At 56.0% G+C, this 26,757-nt stretch overlaps 1 protein-coding gene across 3 annotated transcripts in view; it reads left to right on the plus strand.

The window, feature by feature from the left end:
- NAV1 (neuron navigator 1) overlaps positions 1-26,757 on the plus strand; it is a 209,986-nt gene that overhangs the window by 175,849 nt on the left and 7,380 nt on the right. For 2 of the 3 annotated variants that reach the window (XM_059943309.1, XM_059943319.1), the window contains 19 exons: positions 2,755-2,893; positions 3,342-3,639; positions 4,405-5,098; positions 5,576-6,028; positions 6,672-6,713; positions 7,321-7,469; positions 8,984-9,154; positions 10,143-10,195; positions 10,862-10,885; positions 10,994-11,071; positions 13,631-13,714; positions 13,905-14,016; positions 21,396-21,517; positions 24,671-24,867; positions 24,969-25,161; positions 25,405-25,573; positions 25,868-25,965; positions 26,128-26,223; positions 26,442-26,601. In XM_059943309.1, the coding sequence (XP_059799292.1) occupies positions 2,755-2,893; positions 3,342-3,639; positions 4,405-5,098; positions 5,576-6,028; positions 6,672-6,713; positions 7,321-7,469; positions 8,984-9,154; positions 10,143-10,195; positions 10,862-10,885; positions 10,994-11,071; positions 13,631-13,714; positions 13,905-14,016; positions 21,396-21,517; positions 24,671-24,867; positions 24,969-25,161; positions 25,405-25,573; positions 25,868-25,965; positions 26,128-26,223; positions 26,442-26,601 (3,332 nt within the window). The remainder of the gene's footprint in view (positions 1-2,754; positions 2,894-3,341; positions 3,640-4,404; positions 5,099-5,575; positions 6,029-6,671; positions 6,714-7,320; positions 7,470-8,983; positions 9,155-10,142; positions 10,196-10,861; positions 10,886-10,993; positions 11,072-13,630; positions 13,715-13,904; positions 14,017-21,395; positions 21,518-24,670; positions 24,868-24,968; positions 25,162-25,404; positions 25,574-25,867; positions 25,966-26,127; positions 26,224-26,441; positions 26,602-26,757) is intronic. The other variant, XM_059943329.1, reaches the window with a different exon arrangement.

Raw genomic sequence — 26,757 nt, forward strand, 5'->3', positions numbered from 1 at the left:
TAAAGTTTGCTTCCCAAGCACCCTTCTCCAGGAGCCTACTGGAAGAGGTACTTCACTAAAACAATAATGTAAACCAACGAAGAGGAGGCCTGAGGTTCCAACTTAAGAGCCTCCAGAGGGTGGGGTGTGCTCCCGGATGCAGAGGGCAGACAGCTGCGGACAGGGGGCCGCATGGGGGTGCTCTTGAAGGAAGCACAAAAACCGTTACCCGTGGTTACTCTAGAAGTCACAGTGGGAGGGCAGAAAAGGGGCGTTTTTCCTTTTTCCCTTTACATTTTTACATAATGTTCGAGTCTTGACTAGAGCATATATTACCAGTCTAATTTTTCTTTTAAGAAAGAAAATATGCTCCCTCCAAAGGACGTGCTTAACCCTTCAGTCATGACAACAGACTTTTCCTTTTGTTCAGGACCTGCAAAGGAATTTCTCTAGGTCAGGGGTCCCCAACCCCTGGGGCTGAGGACCCGTACTGCTAGGAACCGGGCCGCACAGCAGGAGGTGAGCGGCAGGTGAGTGACCAAAGCCTCACCTGCCGCTCCCCATCCCTCCCCATCCCTCCCCATCGCTCGCATTACTTCCTGAACCATGCCCCCGCCCTGCCCCCAGTCCGTGGAAAAATTGAAGGAAACCTTCAAATCCTGTAGCCACCCTTGCCCAGTAATTAGGCTTGAACTTTCTTACTACAGGAGAAAGTCTGTGAGTTGGGAGCGGAGGTCTTTGGGGCCAGGAGGAACTGAGTCTCTGAGAAGATAAACACCCCTCCCCCATCTCAGCTTTGGGCTTTCCGTCAATGCAGAGCAAAGGAGGGGTTTCTTTAGGGTTGGTGGACTGCAAAGGCCTCTTTGTCCATAGGAGTTTTCTCTGCCCCAAGGCCTCGATTACCCGTAATTAATCTCTGTGCAAGGACAGGCTTCTTGTGTATTTGACCGGCCAGAAATTGTTTGTTTGCCAGAGATCTTATCTTGACCCAGGAGAGCTGATAGGATGATAGGATGGTAAAACCAGAATTGATCTTTCCTGCTCAGTATGTGTTCTCTACAATATGGGGTTGGGGGGAGGTGTTGTTTTAGCCCAGAACAAATGTGAGATTTAATATATGTCACAAGTTGGGGGAGAAGAGGTGGATTGTCATTTAATAATGGCCATATTTCATAGTAATAAAGTCTAGCTCACTCTGTAGTGTGGTCTAATCCCCATGCTTTCTTTGCTCTTTCTCAATGTATTTGGATTAATCCCTGCAGAGCAACAAGCCAAATGTCCAAACCACCCACTTTCCTATTCCCAGCAAATAAATCAGACGGAGGCCAGCTGAAATCTGGGCCAAGCACTTAGATGACTTGTGTGTCTGATTTTTGTTCCATGATATGAACTCAAAATAAATCTAAAGGGAGAAGTTTCCCAGATACCAGCTAATTCACGGAAAACATCTTAAGCCTCTTCAGCACACATGTGAAGCTGATGAACAAACTCACTGTGGACGCAAATGCGAGGGTTTAGAGAGAATTCCCACAGAATTACTAAAGTCCCGTGTTCAGTCTGAGGCTCTAAAACTGAACACGGAAGTTCTGAAGAACTTTTTAGGGTCCAGAGGGAAGAAATAGAAATGGGGAAAGGCTTGGGAAATGGGACCTTTGAAAAAGGTTGTAGGAGATGGAATTTGAGCTTTGAAAATAATGTGTGAACAAAAAGAAACTTGTGAGAGCAAGCACGGATGGTCCAAGAGGAGACTGGTATGAACGGTAGAGGAGGAGGCATTTCGTTCACATGTTAAGAATAAACGTCCTGACTGTGAAACTTGTCAAACACAAAAATCAATAGCCAAGCGACTGTGGGAGAGTGACTGAGGCTGTGTCAGGCTCTCTGAATATACGGACCAGGGTTCTCGATATAAAGACATACAGACAGATGTTTAACGACAGTCTCTCCCAGGTACCACAAGTCTGGTACTCCAAGCCATTGGCAGAGCAATGAAACCACTCAGCACACATTTGGCCCCTCTGCTTGGCCACGGCACCTAAAGTGGGTTCACTTACCAGAAGAAGCGGGACCCGGTCCCAGGATGGGGTGAACCCTATAAGGAGGGGGGCAGTGAGAAGTGATAGGTCTAAGCGGCTCTAGAAAAGATCAGTCTTTTTCCGGCCCTGGTTATCAGGTGTGGAAAAATTTAGAAAAGGGAGGGGAAACACCTAGAGAACACATCTAGAAATAAAGATATAGTAATTCTAAGAATGGAGGCTATTTATAGGGACGGGAAATGGGTTTGTGTGATTAGCTCGATCCAAGAATTACCTTGTGTCTATAATACACCTTTCTGTTAAGGAGATATAACATCTTCCTTGACCAGATAAAGCTAGTCTCTTCTTTTTCTTTTAATTTAAATTTAATATTTATTATATATTTGGAGTATAGTGGATTTACAACGTTGTTCTTGTTTTAGCTGTAAGGCAACTTGATTCAGTGTATGTCTAACACGTATATCTTTTCTTTTTCCTATTCTTTTCCCACATAGGTTATTACAGAGTGTTGAGTAGAGTTCCCTGTGTAGTCCCTTCCTTTTATGAAAGAACATCACCAAATTACAAGGACGTTTAAATCACTCTTTGCGTTGCCGGCAAACCCAGGACTAACCCCCAAGCTTTTCCCCTTCTGGCCGGTCTGTGTGCTGGAGTACAGCCATCCTGCCTTCATTATGGGAACTTTATTTCTCACCGTGGCTTCTGTCTTGACTGCTAACCTTTCTCTCCTGTCCCGCAGCTGGGATGAGAGCAGCTCCATCAGCAGCGGGCTCAGTGATGCCTCAGACAACCTCAGCTCGGAAGAGTTCAACGCCAGCTCCTCACTCAACTCCCTGCCCACCACGCCGACGGCATCTCGCAGGAACTCGACTATAGTGGTACGTGGGAGTGCGGATGCCTAGGCCGCCTTCTGAGAGAGAACCACGGGGCAGAGCGGGCCGTGCCTGTGCGCGGGGTGGCACGTCCGCTCACCTGCTCCGTGGGATTGGTTCCCACGTGCCCTTGGCCGAGTCCTTCTTGAGCTGGTGGAAAGAAATCCCTAGGTGCCCGGCAGTCACCTAAGGCATGAGCTGCTGTCCTGGTGGGCGGGCCTCTCTCGAGCGCCCACGCCAGTTCGGAGGGATGCCCGTAAGTGCTGTCCCACCTGGAGAGGAAGAGAAGCCCGGGATCTGTGCGCCGTCCTCTCTGGCAGCCTGGAGGTGCGGGCGGAAGGCTGGTTCACTGTCTGCTCTGGAAGAGTCAGGCCGCCCGGCAGCCAAAGTCCCTCCCTCCGCCCAGTCCTCCCTTCCCCACCTGAGCGTCCACCCTGCCTTCTCTCGTCTCCAGCTGCGCACGGACTCCGAGAAGCGCTCGCTGGCAGAGAGTGGGCTGAGCTGGTTCAGTGAGTCGGAGGAGAAGGCCCCCAAGAAGCTGGAGTACGACAGCGGCAGCCTGAAGATGGAGCCCGGGGCGTCCAAGTGGCGGCGGGAGCGGCCCGAGAGCTGCGAAGACCCATCCAAGGTTGGGGAACTGAAGAAGCCCGTCACCCTGGGTCACCCCGGGTCCCTGAAGAAGGGCAAGACCCCGCCGGTGGCCGTCACCTCCCCCATCACTCACACGGCCCAGAGCGCCCTCAAGGTCGCAGGTGAGCCGAGTGACAAGGGGCCGGGGGGACCGGGGCCAAGTGCTGCTTCCCTGGCTTCCTCACAGCCGTTAGCCCTCGGGGGACGGCCAGCCCGCACGCTGCCTCCACGTGCCGTCCCCCCTAGTCCCCAGGCCGTCCCGAGCCAGGGAAGACGGGCAGTACGATGCCCGCCGTGCACATGTGGGCACACAAATGCCACGTGCTTAAAGCCTAGGCCCAGCTGTAGAGGAGGGGGGAGGCTGGCCTGACCTGCCTCACACTGTCCAGCGGTTCCCTCTCCTCTCCTGGGACGCGCGGGTGATGCCCTTGTCTTCCTGAGGGCTTGTTTGCCATCCCAGGGAGGTCCTGACACAGTGTCAGAATCATGCCGCTCCCAGAGCGGCCCCTTGGTGACCCTCGGCCTCGGTCAGGCTCCCTCTGGTCCCTAACCACCGGCAGACACAGCTGGGTCCAGTCCTTTGCTTCCCCCACCTTCCCTCCCTGGACCAGTGTTAGACGTCATTCCTTCTTGACCATCTTTGTGATCGCCTTTGCCGTTTCAACCAAACTGGGACACCCTACCCTGGGAGCGGAAAACAACAGAGAACAAAACAAACAATCGGAGGCCAGTCCCGCCCGGAGTCCCCTCCCGTCTGGCGAGAAGGGTCCTCAGCCTGCGGGGCTCCCGCTCTCCCGCCCGCAGTTAGACCCTAAAGCCCCACGCCGCCCCTCCTCCCGGGGCCGGAGACGCTGGCCTCGGCGCTCACTCCTGTCCGCCCTCCGCAGGCAAACCCGAGGGCAAGGCCGCCGACAAGGGCAAGCTGGCGGTGAAGAGCGCCGGCCTGCAGCGCTCCTCCTCGGACGCCGGCCGCGACCGCCTGGGTGACGCCAAGAAGCCTCCCTCGGGCATCGCGCGCCCATCCACGTCGGGGTCCTTCGGCTACAAGAAGCCCCCTCCCGCCACAGGCACGGCCACCGTCGTGCAGACCGGGGGCTCGGCCACGCTCGGCAAGGTCCAGAAGTCCTCGGGCATCCCCGTCAAGCCGGCGAACGGACGCAAGACCAGCCTGGACGTGCCCAACAGCGCGGAGCCCGGCTTCCTGGCTCCGGGCGCCCGTTCCAACATCCAGTACCGCAGCCTGCCCCGACCGGCCAAGTCCAGCTCCATGAGCGTGACCGGCGGGCGGGCCGGCCCCCGGCCCGTGAGCAGCAGTATCGACCCCAGTCTCCTCAGCACCAGGCAGGGCAGCCTGACGCCCTCCAGGCTGAAGGAGCCCTCCAAGGGGGCCGGCGGGCGGGCCACCCCAGCCCCCGTCAACCAGACGGACCGGGAGAAGGAGAAGGCCAAGGCCAAGGCCGTGGCCCTGGACCCAGACAGTGTGTCCCTGAAGAGCATGGGCTCCCCGGAGAGCACGCCCAAGGGCCAAGCGAGCCACTCCCCGGCCCCCAAGTTGGCCGAGCTGCCGCCAACCCCCCTCAGGTACCCAGGCTGGGCGCTTCCTCCTGTCTGCCCGCCCGGCATCCTCCCAGGGCCCTGGCGCTCCTTAGACGGGGCGGCCTGTCTCCTGCTGCCCCTGGGCCTCCCCCCTGTTCCCCGGGTGCCGGGCGCCTCTTCCGTCTTTCGGAGCTGTTCTCAGTGCCCCCCGATGTGCTCTGAGCCTCTCCGAGCTCTTGCCTGGGTGGTTTTGCTGTTTTATTTTCTCACACACACATCCATTTGTGTGTACACCCACCCTTGTCTCCCTTATGCATGTGCTGCCCCCTCGTTAAGACTTGATGGTGCCCAGGTCAGATTTCCTCCCCCGTATTTCCCAGTGGCCTTGAGAGAAGCCCCCCGTGCTTTGCAAAGAGCCCGAAAGCAAGGAAACAGGACCAGGATTTGGCTGAGATCCCACCTGCCTGTTGTTTCTCTAACTCCGCGATCCTAAATGTCCTGTTTTATCGTCACTTCTCTCAGGGCCACGGCTAAGAGCTTTGTCAAGCCGCCCTCCCTTGCCAATCTGGACAAGGTCAACTCCAACAGCCTGGATCTCCCTGCGTCCGCTGACGCCCATGCGCCGAAGGTCCCAGATCTGCACGCTCCGGGCCCGGCCGCCGGGGGCCCCCTCCCTTCTTGCTTCAGCCCCAGCCCAGCCCCCATCCTCAACATCAACTCCGCCAGCTTCTCCCAGGGCCTGGAGCTCATGAGCAGTTTCGGCGTCCCCAAAGAGACCCGCATGTACCCCAAGCTCTCAGGCCTGCACAGGAGCATGGAGTCCCTCCAGATGCCCATGAGCCTGCCCGGCGCCTTCCCCAGCAGCGCCCCCGTCCCCGCGGCCCCCGCGCCCCCCGCGCCCCCCGCCGCCCCCGCAGAGGAGAACACCGAAGAGCTGCCCTGGAGCGGAAGCCCCAGGACCGGGCAGCTGGACAGGTAGGTGGGCGGGGCCGAGCCCGAGCCCGCCCCTGCCTCCGGCCGTGTTTGATTGCTGCTCTGTGACCTTCAACACTTGTGTGCCCATTAAGTAACCTCCTCTGCTTCTCAGCGACTCTTACGGAACAGGATTTCCTTTCTGTGTTTAAATTCTGATTCTCACCTGCTACATGAGGAACCAGTACACAGACGTTCAGTGACTTCCCCAAGACCTCGTGACTGGTTCAACCTGCCCTCCGAAGCGTCTGCTTCCTAATCGTTGGCCCCAGATCATCCCTATTATGTCACATCCTGGTTTTCATCTACCACAGTATGATCTGTAAAAAGCTAATCAGAGGGACTTCCCTGGCGGTCCAGTGGTTAGGACTCCACGCTTTCACTGCCGGGGCCCGGGTTCAATTCCTGGTTGCCGGGGAGTGGTGCCGGGGAGTGGGAAGCTAAGCAGAGAAAAACATCGAACGGCTCAGATAAATTTCTCAAATTGTGAGCCCAGAGGCGGCTGTGGCTGACCTCCCCTTTGTTTATGGAGACGGGGGACTCACAGTCGGATGCCCTGGGTCCCGGTGTTGCATCCGTCAAACCTCTGGTCCCAAACTCTAGTTCCTAAGATGGACCCACATGCTTCTCTTTTTTTCCTCCGCAGTAATCAGCGGGATCGGAATACTCTTCCCAAGAAGGGGCTCAGGTAACCCTTACGTGTGTTTTTCTTTCCTATACCTGGGGCTCCTGGTCTGCATGAAAAACCGTAACTTGCCCTGTCCCAGGCTGCAGTCATGCATGCGGTGCCCCTTTCAGCCGGTCACGTGTACCTGGTTCCGTACATCCTCCCAGGCGCCCACCCAGGCTCACTGTTGTGTGTGCGTCACCTTGTAGCCGGGGCTCTGGTGACAGAGGAGAGACAGGCTTGCACATGGGACTCACGCACTTCCCGGCACCAGCCCGTGCTGTCTGCCCCAGTCCCGCCAGAACCCCCCCCTCCAAGCCTGAGGGAGAGCGGGCCACCTCTGGCCACTCAGGTGGGCAGTAGGTCCTGCAGTCCGGTGATTCCTGCTGCTGGGAGGTTCGAACGCCGAGCTCTGTCCTGGGCCTCCGTCATCTCGGCCCACCTCGGGCAGCCCCGCAGGGACGCCCCCAGCCCTTCCGCCCCTCCCGAGGTCTGGAAGGATGCTGCCCCCCCCCCCCACCCCTCGTAGTCCGCCCCGACGGCTCCCACCTCCTCGTCCTGCTTTGGGAGCCCACCTCTGAGCTCAGGTGGTAGAAGCCCAGACCGAGCTGTCGGCTGCCGCCCGCAGGTACCAGCTCCAGTCCCAGGAGGAGGCCAAGGAGCGGCGACACTCCCACACCATCGGGGGGCTGCCCGAGTCCGACGACCAACCAGAGCTGCCGTCGCCCCCTGCGCTGTCCATGTCCCTGAGCGCCAAGGGCCAGCTCACCAACATAGGTCAGTGTCCGCAGTCACCGCCGTGCCGGGGGGCAGGCAGGGCAGCGGGGCCTTGGGTTTCACCTCATACTTGGTTCGCGCCGTGGCGGCCGGTTCACGGGTCTCAGTTCATCCATCCACCGTGAGACGCACGGCCGAGTGCGCCTAGACCCTGACCTGAGACGTGGCCCCTGGGCCCAGGCTGTGGGGTCCTTGCAGCATCAGAGAGTCTGCCTGTTGGCGTGGAAGAGCCGTCAGGGAGGCCCAGAGCAAAACCCGGTGCAGCCAGAAGGGAGCCGCCGCACCCAGCGCCGCGACGCAGCGTTGGGCAGCTGGGGAGGCAGGGGGTGAGCGGCCGAGTGCAGAGGTGGGTCTGCCCCAAAGCCGGGACCGTCCAATCCCGGAGGCAGGGCTGAGGGAGCCCCGTGCTGGCCTCACCCTTCCTGGTGTCTGAGGAGAAGGGGCAGCTTGTGAGCAGTAGGCGACTCTGCTTCAGAGACGGGAGGGGCGAAGGCCGGGGCCCACGGCCCTGTTTCCTGGGGGCCGAGTGCCGGGCGCCCTTGAGGACAGAGCCCGGGCCGGCCTGTTGCTTCCTTCCTGCGTCTCCAAATCCACTGCCTCTTTCAGCGGAGCGAAGGAAGGCAGTAAGCAAAACCCGAGGACCTGTGACACGCCTGTGGGACGACTGGGGAATCTGAGAAAACTAGGGGTCGGGGTCATCTTGCTAGAGAAGGGCGCGATGCTAAAGGGAAAGTCATCTGGTCCCTGAGAGCCATTAAAGGGAGGGCGGGGCCAGCTCGCTGTCCGTCTCCATGGAGACCACACAGGGGGATGAGGGGCCAGGCCAAGCCACGATCATCACCTCACACACGCTGAAGGGCCCCGAGAGAGGTGGGGTTGTCTTCTTCCCAGGTCTTCCTGGAGACTGGACGTCCACGGAGTGTCCGAGGAGCCCCCGCACCCCAAGCATGCACGCCGAGGGGCAGGGGCCGAGGGGCGGGGCTGCGGGCCAGCAGGGCTACACAGCCTCCCGGCCGCGCTCACCGGCTCTGGCCTTCCAGCCCGGGTAATGCTGGGCACGCGCCCGGAGCGGCGTGCTTCACGGGGAGCCCCGCTCCCCTCCGTGGTGCCCGGCCGCGTGCCCCACAGCCTGACCCCCGTCTCTCGCTGGTTCTCTTCATCACTCGGATCTGAGTCTTGCTCTGAACTCTCAGGCCTCCCCGGCAGCCCGTTGTGTGTCAGAGAAACACGACACCCCGTTCTCATCGGCACATCCAAGTGATGCGAAGGTTTCAGAAAAGCTGCCAGGCCCCCAGCCTGACCTTCGAAAGTGACCTCTCCCGGGGCCGCCCGAGGGAAGGGCGTTCAAACAGGCTCTTCGCCCCTGCACACCCGCTGCCCCGCCCGCCCGGCCTCCTCTCCGCCCCTCCATCCGCCTCTGCTCCTGGCGCCCCGCCCCCGGGGCCGAAAGCTGACGCCCCTGCCTCTTCTCCCGCCCTCCCCTCCCTCTCCTGTCCCCCCCTCTGTCCTTCCAGTGAGTCCCACTGCGGCCACCACGCCAAGAATCACCCGCTCCAACAGCATCCCCACCCACGAGGCGGCCTTCGAGCTGTACAGCGGCTCCCAAATGGGGAGCACCCTGTCCCTGGCCGAGAGACCCAAGGGGATGATCCGGTCAGGATCCTTCCGAGACCCCACGGACGACGGTGAGACTTCATGCCAGCGCGGTTCACGCTCATTCCAGCTCTGCTGGGTCCCCTTGCCCACCGCTGCCGCCACCGCGCACATGTCTGATTCACAGAACATCCAGTTGGGCCATTTCAGCTCGCTCTTCCCATCCCTTTGAAGGGTCTGGGGGCCCAGAAACCTTGGGTGGCACCATCTAGCCCTGGGGCTTTGGGATGGAGCCTCTCCCGGGGGCGGGGGAGGGGAGGCAGCGTGCAAGGCTTATTTAGATGGCGCCCTCGGAGCACGCCACCACCGTCCTCCCATCCCCCGAGTCATCAGAGGACAGGACCGCTTACGGGGACGCAGAGGTAGCTCTTAAAGCGTTACGAGAATTAGGCATCTCATTCCTCTTTCAAGAACGTTCCGAAGACCGGCTTCAGGGCGGCCCTCTGGGCGCGGTGGCCAGAGCTGGAGCCCGGCTTTCTGGGGGTGAGACTTGGTGACATCAGGACGCACATCCCGGGGGCTTTCCTTGCCGACATGCTCCGGTTCTCTCAGTAGGGCTGTCGTTCATGAAGAATCAGAATGAGTGTCTTGCACTTGGAGACTTTTCTCATCTGAACGGTCCCCACTGTGAAGAGGAGGCACAGGCAGAATTGCGTTTCGTTCTGAGCAGCTCTGATGGGAACTGCCTCTTCCTCAGCAGCGACGGTGCTTTCCTGATGGGGGAGGCGGTGACACGTGCCCGGGAGCATCTTCTCTCCCGGACCCCTGCGCCCTCGGAGGAGCAGGCTGGGCACAGGGCCCTCGCCCCGGCTGTCAGAGAGCACGGGCCAGAGGGGGCAGGCCAGCCCTGCCCGGAACTCGAGTCCTCGGCGGGGCAGACAGCCGCGTCCTCTGTTCTGTTCTCCCTCTCTGCTCCAGGATCAGAACCCAAACCCCGGCCTTAGCGCTCCTCCCGGGAACCCTCCCCGGGTTCCCCGGCCGAGCGCTTTGCTAACCCTTTGCGTTCTGCTTCTCTTGCAGTTCACGGCTCAGTGCTGTCCTTGGCCTCCAGTGCCTCTTCCACCTACTCCTCAGTAAGAGCCTCGCTTCTCCCCCCCCACCGCCCAGCACCAAATTGTGCCCTGGACCCTCCTGGGGGCGGGGTGGGGCGGGGCGGGGTGGGGGCCCCTGGAGCTTAGGGCACGAAGTGGGCGCTTCTAGACCTCGGTGGTCCTTCCGGCCTCACCTCCAATCCCTGAGCGACCCTGGCGCCTTTTGTGCCTCCTTTGAAATACGGAGAATCCCCTGGTCGTGGAGGCGTTCTGTGCCCGGGAGGGTGGGCCGCGCTCAGGGACCCCAGAACCCTCGCTGTGTGCAGAATCTGCCGCATGTTCCTCGTGGGCCCTGGGCCCGCGTCTGCCCGTGAGGCGTGAGCTGGTCCTTAGGTTCGTTCTGCCCCTAATGCTTTACTCCTTCAAGTTGGTGGCGATAGGGTTAGTCTTCAGATCAGCAGTTTCATTTCCTGGCCCTCTTGGCAATGGCAGAGGTGGCTCCAGAGGTGTGTTTTACTGAACCGTGGTCTGGGGTCTGAGCCCACCCCGTGAGGAGCCAGGCCCGGCCCCAGGGCTTCAGCCTCTTGGTGCTTCTGCATCTCGCTTCCTCGAGTTCTGCGCGCTGCCTTTGCCTCTGTAGTAACCGCCTTCTCTCTCTCTCTCTCTCTCTCTCTCTCCCCCCACCCCCCTTCTGTGCTCCTTCTCCAGGCTGAGGAGAGGATGCAGTCTGAGGTAGGGTCCCCAGCCTTCGCCCCGGCCTCCTAACACCCCTGCACCCCATCTCCTTGCGAGCCTTACACCTCTTCTGCCACTGTAAGTGCGTCTCCCTCTCCTTCGCAGCAAATCCGGAAGCTTCGCAGGGCACTGGAGTCATCCCAGGAGAAAGTAGCCACCTTGACGTCGCAGCTCTCCGCCAACGTGAGTGCCGGGGCAGCTGTCTGGGCCCAAACTAGATGAGTTCAGCCCCAGGAGAACTGTCTCACGAGGTGTCCCGTGGGCTTTGATTCCAGGCAGCGGAGGATCTGGGGACTGGTCTCCTCCTCCGAGTCGGGATGTCTCTAAGGAGACATTTTCACCCCCACCCTAATTAATAGGTACGGATGAGCGCCCGTCCGATGGTCTGTGAACCCCCTAGAGAAAGAGAAAAGGGTTTATAACAGTGGTTCTGCGCGGAGGTGGGAACAGCCTTGCCATCGGCCGTGGACAGAAATAGTCACAGATCAGAATTATAGATCCCTGGGAACCCTCTGCCTCTGCCCTGGGGCGCGTCCGTGTCTTTGTTCACCCCGTCGCTGGGCAGGCACACAGCTGGGTAGTGGGGCTGCATCTGGGAACCGCAACACCGTTAGGAGGCCAGCCGGGGCTCCGGCTCCTCGCCCACAGCTGCCTTGTCTTCTTGGGCCCCTGAGCTTAGCTGGGGAGCCCGCGTGCTTGTCACCGCCCTCAGCCTGCCCAGAGTACATCCGCTCAGAATACGTTTCTTGTGGCCTCGGTTTTTCCACCCTGTGAGATGGGGAGAAACGAAGCTGCCCCACAAACTAGGCCGCAGAAGCCTCTCCCCGGCGACCGAGCTGCAAAGAGAACATAAGAGCCATTTTCCCCCAAAGCTGTAAACAACAGCTGAGCCGGATCTGCGGAGCTTTCCAAGTGTTTGCACAAAGTAACCATGTCTGCAATTTCCGCAGTCCTTGCTGGTTTTTTTCTCTTCCCTTCCTCTCTGGGAGCCCAGCTGTCAGGCCTGGGTCTCACTGGAATCAGGTAGAAGACCCTGCACCGCGGTTTTGCGTGTTTCCAATACATTCTGGCAGCGGTGTCCTCACCACACTGGTTGTTCTCTGTGTTCTCTTTATTCTCTTTCCCAAACTCTCAGTTGGTCAGTTGTATTCTTACTGGCTTGCACGAAGCTCCTATCAAGCCTTTTCCCCACAGCTGGGGACCCGTAAGAATCGTAATAGAAACAAGACCCATCTCTTCTGTCCCTGGCGCCTCACCCAAGGCCATCACGTCCGGCAGAGCCCAGGAAGTTCATGTCTGGGAGACGGCGGCCGGGGAGGGGTGTCAGAGAGCATGAGCCTGTCTGACTCATTTACACCCTGTCAGTGTCGTGCTGTCGAGTCTGGGCCAGAGCCAAGGGAATGAGTTTAGAAGGTGACTCTCTTAGAACAGGAAGTTCCTTTTGGCTAAGAGAGGACAAACTAAACGCTCAGACATGACGGTCCTGAATTTTGGAGACAGGCTTTCACTGAGGGTCAGAGTCCTGGATTCTGGAAGGTTCTCTGCTGTTCTCAGGGTCCCCCGATTCCAGACCTTGTGTCCTGTTCACCGGGACTCCCCAGCTGCCCACGCTGGGCACAGCCTGGACGCCTTCCCCCTCCCACATGCCAGCCTTTCTCCAGACCCCCGGCTGAGCCCCGAGGGCATACAGGCTCCCTAGTGGGGCTGGGGGTGAGGGGGGCTCAGAGGAGGGACAGGATGTGGGGCGGCAGCCCCCCCCAGAGGAGAGGGAGCCCCAGACGGGAAGAGGTCGGCACGGAAAAGCCCCGAGGAGCCGTGCGCTCACAGACGGGCAGGGACGTAGGGACCAAACAAGACGTGACCCAAGGCCAGGAAGGCAGGAGCTCCCGGTCCAGCAGGTGGAGGTAACCCCATCGTGGCACAGACCTGCCAAGGAGCCCGGCCTGCACCAGAGAGGCCTCCAGCCTGTGTCAAGGACAGGGGGCGAACACTAGGGTCGGCCCCCAGGGAGGCAGAGCCACTGGCCGAGGGGAAGCAGGGGTTGCAGGCCCCCAGAGCTCTGTGTGGCGTGCGCCCATCCCTCGAAGGGCCAGTTTACTCCCCCCCAGCCACGGCCGTTCCTCTCCCGGAGCGAGCGTCCCCCTCTCTGGTCCCAGCCTCAGCACGCCCCCCTTCCCTGCAGGCCTTCCTGCTGGCAGAGCCGGAGTTCCTGCCGCTCCCCGTGCTGCCCCCCACCAGGTCCTTGGGGGCCCCTCGCGGAGCCGGCCCGACACCTAGTGGCCAGACTGTGGAATTGCCGCGAGGTGGCCCAAGCTACCGCTCCAGCCCCAGGATCAGGGAAAGAGCAGCCAGAACCTAAGAATGGAGGCCCCCTGGGCGCGGGGGTGGGAAGCTGTCCCAAACCCGTTCTCTGGGAGTGATGGGGCCCTGGGGGAGGAGTTTCACCAGGATAAAGCGACGGCCCCCGAGGTGACGCCCCCCTGGAAGCAGGGGACACTCCCACCTCTGCAAACAGTAGGTGTCGCATCTCTAGACGCCTCCCAAGACCTGCCCCACCCTGATGCTGTCTGTGCCGCTTCATCATTCAAGGAGCTGGGCCCCCCAGGAATGTTCTTCGGGCCAGAAAGGGAACCAAGGTGTAAGAGCCCCTACACGGTTGGTCAGCTCAGCCATCTCCCACAGACGTCCCCTCCTTTCCCCAAACCCAGGCACCTGGGGAACCCCCGTACGTGTTTGTTTCAGGCCAACCTGGTGGCGGCTTTTGAGCAGAGCCTGGTGAGCATGACATGCCGCCTGCGGCACCTGGCGGAGACAGCCGAGGAGAAGGTGAGAGCCCGGGGGGGGGGGGACGGACAGGCCAGGCCAGCCCCCTCCCTCCTGCCGCCCTGGGTCCTCCACCTGCCCCGATTCCCTGCCCTCTCCATCGGGTCTGGAGAGTCCCGAGCCCAGCCCTTGGCCGGGCACAGAGCAGGTGTCCCCCAGCCACACCCATGACACCACTTCGTTTCTCTCTCAGGACACTGAGCTACTGGACTTACGGGAAACCATAGACTTTCTGAAGAAGAAGAACTCTGAGGCCCAGGCCGTCATTCAGGGGGCCCTCAATGCCTCAGAAGCCACACCCAAAGGTAGGCCTTCCGGCCACAGGGCTGGGCTGGAAAGAGGCTTACTGCAGGATTTCTCTCCACGTCAGGTTTCTAGAAGGTGAGGGCCCTCGGACGGTCAGCGAGGAGCAGCAGGGGCATGACCCCATCACCCCAGAGGGTGAGGGAGAGGAGAGGGTCCTCACCTCCGACCTCAAATGACTGTCGAAGGCGGTCGTTAACATAGCGCTTTCCTCTTACAAACGCAAGGTACTCCTGCTGTACAGCCCAGCGGTCACGCTCCTTGGTATCTGCCCAAAGGAGCTGAAGTGTTATGTCCCCACAGAAACCTACACGTGGGTGTTTACAGCAGCTTTATTCACAGTCAGCAAAACTCGGACGCAACCCCGATGTCCTGCGGTAGGCGAACGGATGAATAAACTGTGCCATAGCCAGACCACGAAATGTCACCCAGCATTATAAAGAAACGAGTTATCAAACGACGAGAAGATGCCGACCGTGTTAAGGGTACACTGCTGAGTGAAAGAGCCAGTCAGGAAAGGCTGCGTGTTGTGTGATTCCGACTGTATGACATTCGGGGAGAGACGAGACTCTGGGAACAGTGACCGGGTCGTGGCTTTCGGGGCTGGGGGCGGGGAACGGAGGTGGGCAGGCAGAGGATTTGCAGGGCGGTGACAGCACTCTGTAGCATACGGTGATGGGGGATATGTGTCCTTATCCGTTTTTCCAGACCCACAGAATGTACCACCAAGAGCGAAGCCCAGTGTAAACTCTGGGCTCCGGGGGACGGTGACGTGTCAGTGCAGGTCCATCGATTGTAGCCAATGTAGCTTCTGGTGGAGATGTTGATAGTGGGGGGGCCGTGCATGTAGTGGGGCAGGGGGTAGTGGGGCATCTCTGTACCTTCCGCTCAAATTTGCCAGGAACCTAAAAGCGCCCTAGAAAGTAGTCTAAAACACTAGCACTTTCCGCTTTGACATAAACGTGTGCGTGCGCAGACGTGTGTATAACCCCACTTGATCCTCACTTCGGTTCTCCGAGAGGAATGAATCAACTCTTCAAATGAGGCAGAGATCACGTGGATTCCATGGGGCTCAAGTGACAGGTTAGCCTGGGATTTAACAGCCAGTCAAGCTTTGCTAGAGAAAGTCAGGATGAGGGGTGATCTGGGCAGGGGGCTGGGGGTGGATGAAGGTGGTCACAAGGTGCAACCTTCCGGTAGGAGATAAATAAGTACTAAGAATGCAAGGTGCCACGTGATTAATACAACTAACACAGACAGCTGCATGAAAGCGGTTGAGAGTAAATCCTAAGAGTTTTCTCATCACAAGGAAGACATCTTGTCCAGGGCTCCAGCGTCAGCTTTTTCTTCTGACTGTGCATACTCTCCCTAGTGCTCACGTCTATCCGGTAGCTTCTGTAATCTCTTTTTCTTTTAAATTGAGATATAATTCACATGCCATACAATTCACCTTTTTAACACATGCAATTCAGTGGGTTTTAGCATATTTATAAGGTTGTATTTACAACCATCACCACTATCTAAATCCAGAACATTTTGATCACCCCACAAAGAAACCCTGAACCCCTTAGCCATCACTCCCTCTTCCTCCCTCCTCTCAGCCCCGGCATCCACTAATCCGTTTTCTGTCTCCGTGCATTTGCCTATTCTGGACATTTCATGTAAATGGAATCATGCAGTATGTGGTGTTTTGTGGCTGGCTTCTTTCATTTAGTTTAATGTTTTCAAGCTCCACCCATGTTGTACCATGTGTCAGGACTTCATTCCTTTTTATGGCTGAATAATACTCCATTGTATGGCTGGACCACACGTTGTTTATCCATCATCGGTTGGTGGACACTGGGTTGTTTTCACTTTTTGCCTGTTACGAATAACACGACAATGAACATTCATGCACAAGTTTTTGTGTGAACATATGTTTTCAGTTCTCTTAGTGTATACCCAGCAGTGGAATTGCTGGGTCATGTGGTAACTCTGTTAACTTTTTGAGTAACTGCCAAACTTTGTCAAAACAGCTGTACCATTGTCCTTCTTCCCAGCAACTTGAGGGTTCCAGTGTCTCCACATCCTTGCCAACATTTGCTGTTGTCCTTTTTTGTTATAGCCATCCTAGTGGAGGTGAAGTGGTATCTCATTATGATTTGGGTTATAATTTCCTCAGTGGCTAAGGATATAATGGGCATTTTTTCATGGGCTTATTGGCCATTTGTATCTCTTTATGGAGAAATGTCTATTTAAATCCTTGGCCTATTCTTCAATCAGGTTTTCTTTTTACTGTTGAGTTTTTTGGATTTTTTTAATAAATTTACTTGTTTTATTTATTATTTTTGGCTGCGTTGGATCTTCGATTGCTGCACGCGGGCTTTCTCTAGTTGCGGCGAGTGGGGGCTACTCTTCGTTGTGGTGCGCGGGCCTCTCACTGTCGCGGCCTCTCCCGTTGCGGAGCACGGACTCCAGGCATGCAGACTCAGTAGTTGTGGCTCACGGGCTTTGTTGCTCCGCGGCATGTGGGATCTTCCCCGACCAGGGCTCGACCCCATGTCCCCTGCATAGGCAGGGAGATTCTCAACCACTGCGCCACCAGGGAAGCCCTTACTGTTGAGTTTTAAGAGTTTTTAATATATTCTGAATGCTAGCCCCTTATCAGATATACGATTTGCAAATATTTTCTCCAAGTTGTTTGAGTTGTTTCTCCAAGTTCTGTGAGTTGTCTTTACTTTCTTATACTGTCCCTTTGTAACCGAAAGTGGGGTCCGGCTACTCGCCGCTCAAAAGCCAATAAAGAGGCCAGGTTGGTGGAAAGGAAAGTTTACTTTATTTTGGATGCCGGCAATCCGGTGGGGAGGACAGACACCTGTCCAAAGGCCGACTCCCCCCACTGACAATCAGTGGGCAACAGCTTTTATAGACAGAGGGAGGGGGCAACATGCAGAAATAGCAGAGTCAGCTCTGACCGTCATCTTAAAATTGGTCATCAGTGGTCTGACCAGCGTCATCTTGATTCTTTTAGGTACAGTTAATCTTCAGTTCCAGGGTCTGTTTGTTCCCATTTTCCTGATGCCAGTTCTCGGAATTGTGGCAGCTTATGTCATGGCTACAGCCTGGTCATCATGTAGTTAAATTCTTCCACCTGGCGGGGGTCTCATTGTCTATAAGACAGCTCACAGGGTACGGCTCAGAATATTATCTGTAGCCCTTAAGGAGGAACTAAAGGTCCTTGACTATGCTTAATCACTAACCTATTATTATTTGGTCTCCTTTGACTGTTTTCCTTTGTTTCTGCATTTTCTCACTTCTCTGATTAAACTTATTCTTTGGCTAAAGTTTTTCCACACACAAAAGGCAGGCTGAGGACATGGGGGTGGCAAGGACCACAGGGTCCTGCTCCGTTTCACCTTGAAGAACCAAAGCTTTCCATTTTGATGAAGTGTAATTGACCTGTTTTTTTTCTTCGATTTGTGTGTGTGTGTGCTTTAGGTGTTGTATCTAAAAAACTGTTGCCTGATCCAAGGTCATGAAGATTTATTCCTATGTTAGCTTCTAAAAGTTTTATATAGTTTTAGCTGTTTCATTTAGATCTTTGGTCCATTTTGAGTTACTTTTCCTATATGGTGTGAGGTAGGGGTCCAACTTCATTCTTTTATAAGTGGCTTTCCTGCTGTCCCAGCACCATTCGTTGAAAAGACTATTTTCCCCATTCACTTATCTTGGCAGTCTTGCAGGAAATCAATCAGCCGTAAATATATGGGTTTATTTCTGGATTCTCAGTTTTATGCCATTAATTCATTCATATGTCTATCCTTACCAGGTACCACCCTGCCTTGATTACTATAGCTTTGTAGTAGGTTTTGAAATCAGAAGTGTGGGTCCTCCAAATTTGATCTTTTTCAAGATGGTTTTGGCTACTCTGTGCCCTTTGTTTTCCCATGTGAACCTTAGGGTCACTTTGTCAATCTCTGCAAATTATCTGGCTGGGATTTTGGTGTAGAGATTGTATTGGCTCAGTACGTGAATTTGGAAAGTATTGTCGTCTTCACAATGCTGTCTTCCATGACCATGGCATGCCTTTCCATTTATTTAGATATACTTTAATTTCTTTCAGTAGTGTTTTGCAGCCTTCAGTATACGTCTTGCATTTCTTTTGCTGAATTTAATTTTTGATCCTATGGTAAATAGAATTGTTTTCTTAATTTCCTTTTCAGATCAGTCATCACTAGTATAGAGAAATACAATTGATTTTCTTGTATGTTCATCTTGAATCCTGCAAACTTGCTGAGTTCATTTATTAACTCAATGGGTTTTACAACTTCTTCGTCTGTATGTCCCTTTTCTTAATCTGTGTCACGCTCCTGAATCCCATACCTCTATTTCCAACTGCTTAACGCTCTCCCTTCTGCACTTTTGCCCACTTCAGGTATAAACACCTGCCTGGTCACTGAATCCACCAATAGGAGTGTCATCCTTTATGTCTCCCTGTTCGCCCTGTGTGGTCAGTTAGCTTCTACACATAACTCACACATAGATCTGTATTTCTGTCCTCTGCTGTCTTGTCACTCCCCTGGCTTAGGCTGTCACTCTTCTTCTGGGTTATCACAGTAATTTCCTAACTAGTCTTGTGTTGCTACAGTCCTCCTGTCACTCTGCCCCCAGAGTGATCCAGCCACATCAGTTAAGATCAGAAATCATTGCGATTTGAATTTGCTTAGGTGTAATACTGATGCTGTGAGATAATGCTCTTATTCTTAGAAGTGTTTAGTGGTAAAGTGTCACGTCTGCAACTTGCTTTCAAATTGTTCAGGAAAATGTTCTGTGTGTGGGTGTGTGTATGTGTGTGCGCATGTCTGTATGCAGAGAGAGTGTGCACTGGTGCAAATATGACAAAATATCACAGTTGTTATATGGTGGGGAGGGCCTGTGGGTGTCCTCCCTTGTGCTGTGCTTTAAGTGTTTCTGTGAGTTTGAAACGTTTCAGAAAAGCAAGTTAAAGGGAAAGAGAACACATGCAAACCCTGCAGCAGGAGCACCGCCCTCCTCCTGGTCTAGGATGCGCTTTCTCTCGGCCCGCGTCCACGTCTCCCATCACTTCTCCTGCGGGCTCTGCCCCAGCTTCCACCGCAGGAACAACCAGCCGTTTTTGAGCACCTCCAGTATGCCAGGCACTGTTCTGAGCATTGTACTTATGTTAACTCGTTTATTGCAGGTAGCAACCCTATAAAATGTATTTTACAGTTGAGAATAAGATCAGAGAAGACAAGTAACTGCTCAAACATAGCTCCTAGGCGATGGGTCTGGGACATCGAGCTATTTCTAGTTTCCCGAGTACACCTGATTCTTCAGCTATATTTGTGTTGAATGGATAAGTGAATCCTGTCCTTTGCTTTCATGTTTTCCTCATTCTTCTTGACCCAGGTTCAACTTGGCCGTCAAAGAACTAATGCTTAAAGCAACGATGCCTACTTTACTTTGCTTGTAAATAGGTAATACATGTACATGGCACAAAATTTTAAATGCACAAAAGATTTCTTAACTTTTTGAAGACTGTTTGATTCTAAAGCACGTCCTTTGCTCTTAAAAGTACCATATAGCATATTTGAAAAATTTAATTGACAGGCTCACAGCTAATTGGACCCCCAAGTAACTGATGATAGATACTTGTTTTGCTGCCTTTCATTTTGTTGTTAAGTAACTAATTGTAAATTAAATTTATCACAAAAGCAATACACGTTCTGGAGGAAAATGTGAACTAGGGGTTGGCAAACCCTGGCCCATTGGCCAAATCTGGCTCACCACCTGTTTTTAAATAAAGTTTTACTGGCACACAGCCATGCTCATTAATGTACATACTGTCTGCGGCTGCTTTAATGCCACGCAGGCTTGCCGAGTAGTTGTAAGAGAGAGCAAATGGCCACAAAAGCCTAAGATATTTACTGTCTGGCCTTTACAGTAAAAGCTCGTGTGGTAAAAGATAAAATCCCTCTCCCCGAACCCCCCTCCAAATCCCACTCCCCAGGGGTAATTACTGCTAATAGTTTCTTGTAAACCTTCCAGAAATAATTTTCTATGCAGATATAAACAAATGTATGGATTCATAGCTCCATTTTTATACAAACGAAAAATTCTTTACTTGGGTTAAGCATATTCCCTTGAGAAGTTTGCATACCTTTTAAAATAACTGGAGGCACGCTGGGTTGCAGCAAACCTTGGTTTGATGGTCATGGAGCGAAGGGTTTTCCATGTGCTTTGGGAGCGTGGTGATTCCTTCATCGGATCCTAGGATCTTGTTTTCCCTGTGGTATGAAGGGAAAACTAGAGTTGAAGGATCCATTGCTGGTCAAGGAGAGGCGAGAAAAGAACCAGGCACGTCTCCTGCACTGAACAGGGGAACAGCTGCAGAGAGGCACCTCTAGCTCCCTCTTTCTGGGCTAGCTCCTGCCACTTCGCCTTTCTCCTTGTTCTTGTGAGACGTTGCGCATGGTCACCCAAGAGGCTAACCCTGGAGGAGGCTGGGTCAAAGGTGCACGCGGAGGACCTCCCCGCCCATTTCTCTCCAACTTCCTGTGAACCTCTAATGATTTCATAGTAAGGTTTTAAAAACCCAGTCCTCTCGGCACAAGGCAGACTTCCTTCGAGGGGCCCCCAGGGCTCGCCCCGCCGGGCTTGTCCTCCAGCATCCCCCTCGCTGTTCCCCCCTCCCTGGCCCTGCTACCCAGCCTGAGGAGCCCCAACGCACAACCGGCTCCCTGCACAGCCTTTGCAGGGGCTGTTTTTCAGCCCTAAAATCATTTTCCGATGTTCCCACCTGAAGAGCTTCGGTTCTTTCAACACTCAAAGGCCTTCTCCTTTATTAACCCTTTACTTCTCTGTAGTAGAAAAGGGCGTCATTTTGGTGCCATTGCAGACCTTCTCAGAGAGCTGAAAAGATTTTCTGCCCATCAGATGAGGAAACTAAAGCTTTTGGGGGTTAAATGCGGGGCACTTGGCCTTGGACACCCCAGCCAATATTCCTGGAGAAAGTCCTGAGGGCGTCAGGTCACTGTCTCCATAGGACTGTGGACGCCTGGCCTGGGCTGCCCCTTGTCACACCTGCTCAAGCCGAGGGCACTGGATTCTGTGCTGCTTTTTCTCCTACTAGACTGGGAGCCTCTTGAGGACGGGGATCATTTCCTACTTGTTTTTTTTAATCCCTTAACCTTTGTTTATGTTGAAACGTGACTGGCACTCAATAAAGGCTTGTTGAGAGGATGATCCAAAAAAATGAAGAATGTGGACGAGGAGGTGGGTGGTCCCTCCTCTTTCTCCTGCAGCGAGACTTGCCCTAAGCCTCACGCCGTCTCCTTTAAACCCACCGTGTCTGTGATCGCCCCCTGTGCTTGGCCCCTAGAACTCCGGATCAAGAGGCAGAACTCCTCGGACAGCATCTCGAGCCTCAACAGCATTACCAGTCACTCCAGCATCGGCAGCAGCAAGGAGGCCGAGGCCAAAAAGAAGAAGAAGAAGAGCTGGGTAGGTGAAGGTTTCGGGGAGCCGCATGGGACGCTGGGGGACCACACCACCTCAGCACAGGAGCCAGCCTTCCGGAACTCACCACGATGAGTCCCATCTGATAGGAGCCCCTGGTGGCGTCTGCCCAGAGCAAGGTCTGCCGCAGCTACCCGCCCCCATCCCCCCCGCCAGCCATCCCCTCCAGCCCTGCACACATCTGATGGGCAACAGAAGGAGACATTCAGAAGGGAACGCCCCATCTGTCTCCACCCACTCCCATACTGTGGAGAGAAGATTTTATGAACAAAGCCACTCATTCTAGATGCTCCTGGAGGTCATTTCTTCAACTTTTTGGAGAGGTATTTGTGGAACTTTCCAGATTACCTCAAAAGGAACCTTTGTATTACCTGACCGGTCCAGAGAGCGTTGTTTTGGTTGTTTGTTTGTTTCCCAGATAACCCTAAACTGACTTGGGATGCCCTTTCTGACACTATCGAGGCAGATGGAAAACACCGCCAGCCCCTCTGCTGCCCGTGTGGAGGAGGGGGGCCCCACGAGGGCATGTGCCACCCGCTGTCCCCGTGTGATGAGCCCCCCACAGACCTTTGTGTAGTCCAGACAGGGGCCACCGTGTGAAATGAGTGATTAAGTGTTGCTTCTTTTTTTTTTTTTTCCCCTTCAAAATGCTGACTTCAAATCCCTATTTTTTTCCAGGTCTACGAGGTAAGACACTCACTCCTCTCCGTTTTCTCTTTGCCTTTGCCGTACCCTTCCCATCTCCAGAGCAACCCCCTCCCCCTAAACAGAGACGGCCACTCACGAGACTAACTGTGACCACCTCCGCCAAGCCCCTAACGCCCTCCCCTGCATGTCCATCCACGGCCGCCCCACGAGGACAGAGGAGAGGTCTGCCCAGGCGCCAAGCGGGAGGGCTCTGCCTCCTCCTGCCCGCCCCGACCCCGGTCCAAAGTCCACCTGTTATAAAAGCAGTCAGACCGCGCTCCCCCTGTCCGGAAAGCGAGCGCCCTGATCTTTTGATCCATCAAACCCTAGAAGCCCCAAATGGAAGAGATTGCCAGAGGCCAGTTCAGTTTGGGGGTAGCCTCAAGATTTAGCTCTGGAGTGAGATGAACCAGAGAGAGGTGAGCGCTGGACCTCAGGTTACTCTAAAGCCTGAAGCCCTCTGAGCAGCCATGGGGTTTCCAAAGACCTTTCGGGGATTAGGTTATAAACGTCTAAGACAAACAGAAAGTGAACCCACAATTTCCATGACAAACCAGACACGTTAAGGTCCACTCAAACCCTGTCCCAACATTGTGCTGGGTGTTGTGAGGACAGGAAACACGGAGTCTGTGAGCTCAAGGAGTCTGCAGAATTGCCAGGGACACAAAAATACCGTCCATTTAAAACTGATAACAATCCAGCAGTGTCAAATGCTTAATTCAGTGAGTGAGGCTCAGGGAGCTCACAGACGAGAGACCCGTTCCGGAAGGCAGGCCCCAGGGGACTAAAGCTACGGAGGTGGGATCGTGATGGGCAGAGAGGGGTATGCAGAGCTTCCTGCAGACCCTGGTCAGAAGGGGCGGCAGGCAGGGAGCAGGTCCCTCCCCCAGAGCCTGACCGAGGGGCACAGGGAGGAAGGACCTGAATGCAGGGGATTACTGAGACTTGAGTCTTAGTGCAGCATCGCCTCAGGTGAGTTCCACACCAGCCCTTCAAGATGCTCGCATCTGAGGAACGCTGCCTTCTACATGCATATATCTCAGGACAGAGTCCCGGTTCATTTTGCTGGATCCACTTTTCCGGAACTCATTTGACCACGGAATCCCTCACCACATCACACCACACAGTGCAATGCCCAGCAGTTCTGCTCTGGGGACACGGAACCACACAGAGCACTGTTCCCACTTAGGATCTCGGTGATCTTAGAGGGTGGGTGCTCCCGGCAGACGGGTGTCACAGGATCTGTTCCTGCATGTGCACACACACGTACACGCACACACAACTCACACACATAAACACATTCATACACACATACACACACACACACACACACGCACACACGGCTTCCCGGGAGGCAGGGGCTAGAGAAGTCTTTATCGGGTTGAAAATCAGGAAGGCCGAGTCCTAGTCCCAGGTCTCCATCTCTGCAGAGAACGGTGCTTCCTGACACTCTGAGCCACGTGATGGCATGTCCCCTGCACACACACTCCCTCCCTCACATCCCCATCACCAGATGGGTCTTCCTACGTCCCGCCTGGTAGAGACCCTGACACGCCCCGCCCGCAGCGCCAGCCACCACCTGCAGCTTTCCCAGGCTCCAGGAGACACCCATGGAAAGAGTGCCCTCAGATTTGCACTCTCTTCTCTTGCTGTCCCAGCGATCTGGTTTGCTTTGACCCCTCCTTTACTCTCTGTGTCCGGCTGCCTCTCCGCCTCTCCGTCTCCCCGTGTGTGTGCGCATGCTAAATGGATGCATGTGACGGGTGTGGGACAGAACCCTGGTCTCCCTCCCTCATGCCTAACACCCAGCTCGTCAACACCCAAGACCAAGCCAGTTACGGTCAGATTATAATCCCCTGCGTACCTGGAGGAAATGCTGGGAGGTGTCCCTTATTCTGGGACATTTGAGTGGAAGTACTCGAAAGCACTTGTGTCTGGTTGTTTTCACCATCCTGTAATGTGCGGAGCACAGGAGGCACTAAAAGAAGCTTGGTTCCACTCCCTTCTGTTGATTCCACAGAATCGTAGTGTAAGTTTCTGGTGGGTAGATTCTGATCCGATGAGCCCTGCTCAGAGGTGGGTCCTGAGGCCCAAGTGAGCCAGGCTGCAGACGGAGCAGTTGCTGGTCTGCGGGAGAAGGTGGGATGGGGTCGCCGAGAGGCACGCCTTGTGTCCCGGGGCGTCCCCTCCGTCCCTTCACGGGTGCGGCTCCCCCACAGGGGAGGGAAGACCCAGAAATTTCCCATAGCACAGCAGCAAGTCCCACTCTCTCTCAGCCCGAATTCCTAGGCAAGTCTCCCGTCCGTATTCCATGAAACCAGTGAAGCCTTTGGGGGAGGCCTGCTTACCGACACATCCCTGCTTCTGGCCTCTGTCACAGAAGCCCCTCCGCCCTCACCGTCTCCAGCGCGGAGCTCTGACTGCTCTCTCCCCGGATCTGCTTTGTTCTAGCTCCGAAGTTCCTTCAACAAAGCCTTCAGCATAAAGAAGGGGCCCAAGTCCGCTTCCTCCTACTCTGACATCGAGGAGATCGCCACGCCCGACTCCTCGGCCCCCTCGTCCCCCAAACTGCAGCACCAGGCTACGGAGACTGCCTCGCCCTCCATCAAGTCCTCCGCCTCGTCCTCCGCGGGCACCGACGCCCCCGAGTGAGTGCCCCCCACTGCAGCCCCCTCCCCGGGCAGTGGGACCGGTTACCGCCACCCGCGGGCTCAGCGTCTAACGCCCGCCGCTCCCTGCCTCCTTCCAGGGGCCCCGCTCCCCCGGCCCCCCACGCCCGCCTGTTGCAGGGCAGCGAGGAGGAGGAGCCGGAGAAGAAGGAGGTGTCCGAGCTGCGCTCCGAGCTGTGGGAGAAGGAGATGAAGCTCACGGACATCCGCCTGGAAGCCCTCAACTCGGCCCACCAGCTGGACCAGCTGCGGGAGACCATGCACAACATGCAGGTCAGTCCCGGGCGGGGCCGCGGGGCGGGGCTGCAGGGAGGGGCGGGGCGGGGCTCCTGGACGGGGCGGGGCTGCAGGGAGGGGCGGGGCGGGGCTCCTGGACGGGGCGGGGCTGCAGGGAGGGGCGGGGCGGGGCTCCTGGACGGGGCGGGGCTGCAGGGAGGGGCGGGGCGGGGCTCCTGGACGGGGCGGGGCCGCGGGGCCTGGCGGCCGAGGCTCCAGACCCCCGTGTTCTTGCCGCAGTTGGAGGTGGACCTGCTGAAAGCTGAGAACGACCGGCTGAAGGTGGCCCCGGGGCCCTCGGCGAGCTCCGCTCCAGGGCAGGCCCCGGGATCTTCGGCTCTGCCATCCCCTCGCCGCTCCCTGGGCCTGGCGCTCACCCATCCCTTCAGCCCGAGCCTCGCAGATACAGGTACCTGTTGGGGAGAAGGCCCTGGGCGGGTGGAGAGAAGGAAAGGGTTCGCCCCCGCTCGCTCTGGTGCGGCTTCCTTGGGTCAGGGGCGTACCAGTGCTGCCGCCAAGCCGATGCTGGTGTCCTGAGACACCGAGGGTTGTTGTGGTCCTAAGACCTTAATCACCGTTCAGGCTTGGTCTCCAGTTTCACTTTTGGGTTAGAGAAAAACGTATTTGGAAAAGGCTAGTGGCAGGAAGATGTAGGAAAACCTGTGGATGCCGCCAAACCAACAGTCCTCTTTCTCACTTCCAGACCTGTCTCCCATGGATGGTATCAGCACCTCTGGTCCAAAGGAGGAAGTGACTCTTCGGGTGGTGGTGAGGATGCCCCCACAGCACATCATCAAAGGGGTAAGGAACTTCGGGGGGGGGTGACACTGTCATTTCTACCCAAGGAAGTCTGGGCTCTAAGGACCCCCGAACCCACAGTACTCAGCTCCCAAGGCCTTTTACGTTCTCCCCTTCTTGGAGCCATCTGCCCTGGGCTCACGTGCGTCTACCTTGGCCTCACAGGACTTGAAGCAGCAGGAGTTCTTCCTGGGGTGCAGCAAGGTCAGCGGGAAAGTTGACTGGAAGCTGCTGGATGACGCTGTTTTCCAGGTGTTCAAGGTAAGGGATGCGAGAACTCAGAGGGTCTGCTGGGCCTCTGGCGGCACTGGGGTCTGGGGGCCTCTGAGGTTTTGTGCAGGAGTGCTCAGTGGGACAGACATTGCTCCTCCCCTTCGCCATCGACTTCTGTGCCCTGTAGCACTACCTTCCTCGTGGCCTTCATGTCTGTGTGTGTGTCCTGCTCCATCATCTGCTTTCTCTCCCTCCTGTCCCGTCAGGACTACATTTCTAAGATGGACCCAGCCTCGACGCTGGGACTAAGCACCGAGTCCATCCACGGCTACAGCGTCAGCCACGTGAAACGGCTGCTGGATGCGGAGCCCCCGGAGCTGCCCCCCTGCCGCCGAGGGGTCAACAACATAGCAGTTTCCCTCAAAGGTCAGTCCCCGCTTCTGGGTGTGGGGCTGAGGAATGGGGGGGTGGAGACCGTCGGGTGGTCCGTCACGCGTTCCTTGAGCAAGAACTGGTTGAGGGGCTATAGGGTGAAGGTCACCGTGAGATGTAAGATGAGCGAGCCCGGTCCCGACCTGTCCC

The sequence above is a fragment of the Balaenoptera ricei genome, chromosome 1 (assembly GCF_028023285.1).
Source record: "Balaenoptera ricei isolate mBalRic1 chromosome 1, mBalRic1.hap2, whole genome shotgun sequence".
Taxonomy (NCBI): Eukaryota; Metazoa; Chordata; class Mammalia; order Artiodactyla; family Balaenopteridae; genus Balaenoptera; species Balaenoptera ricei.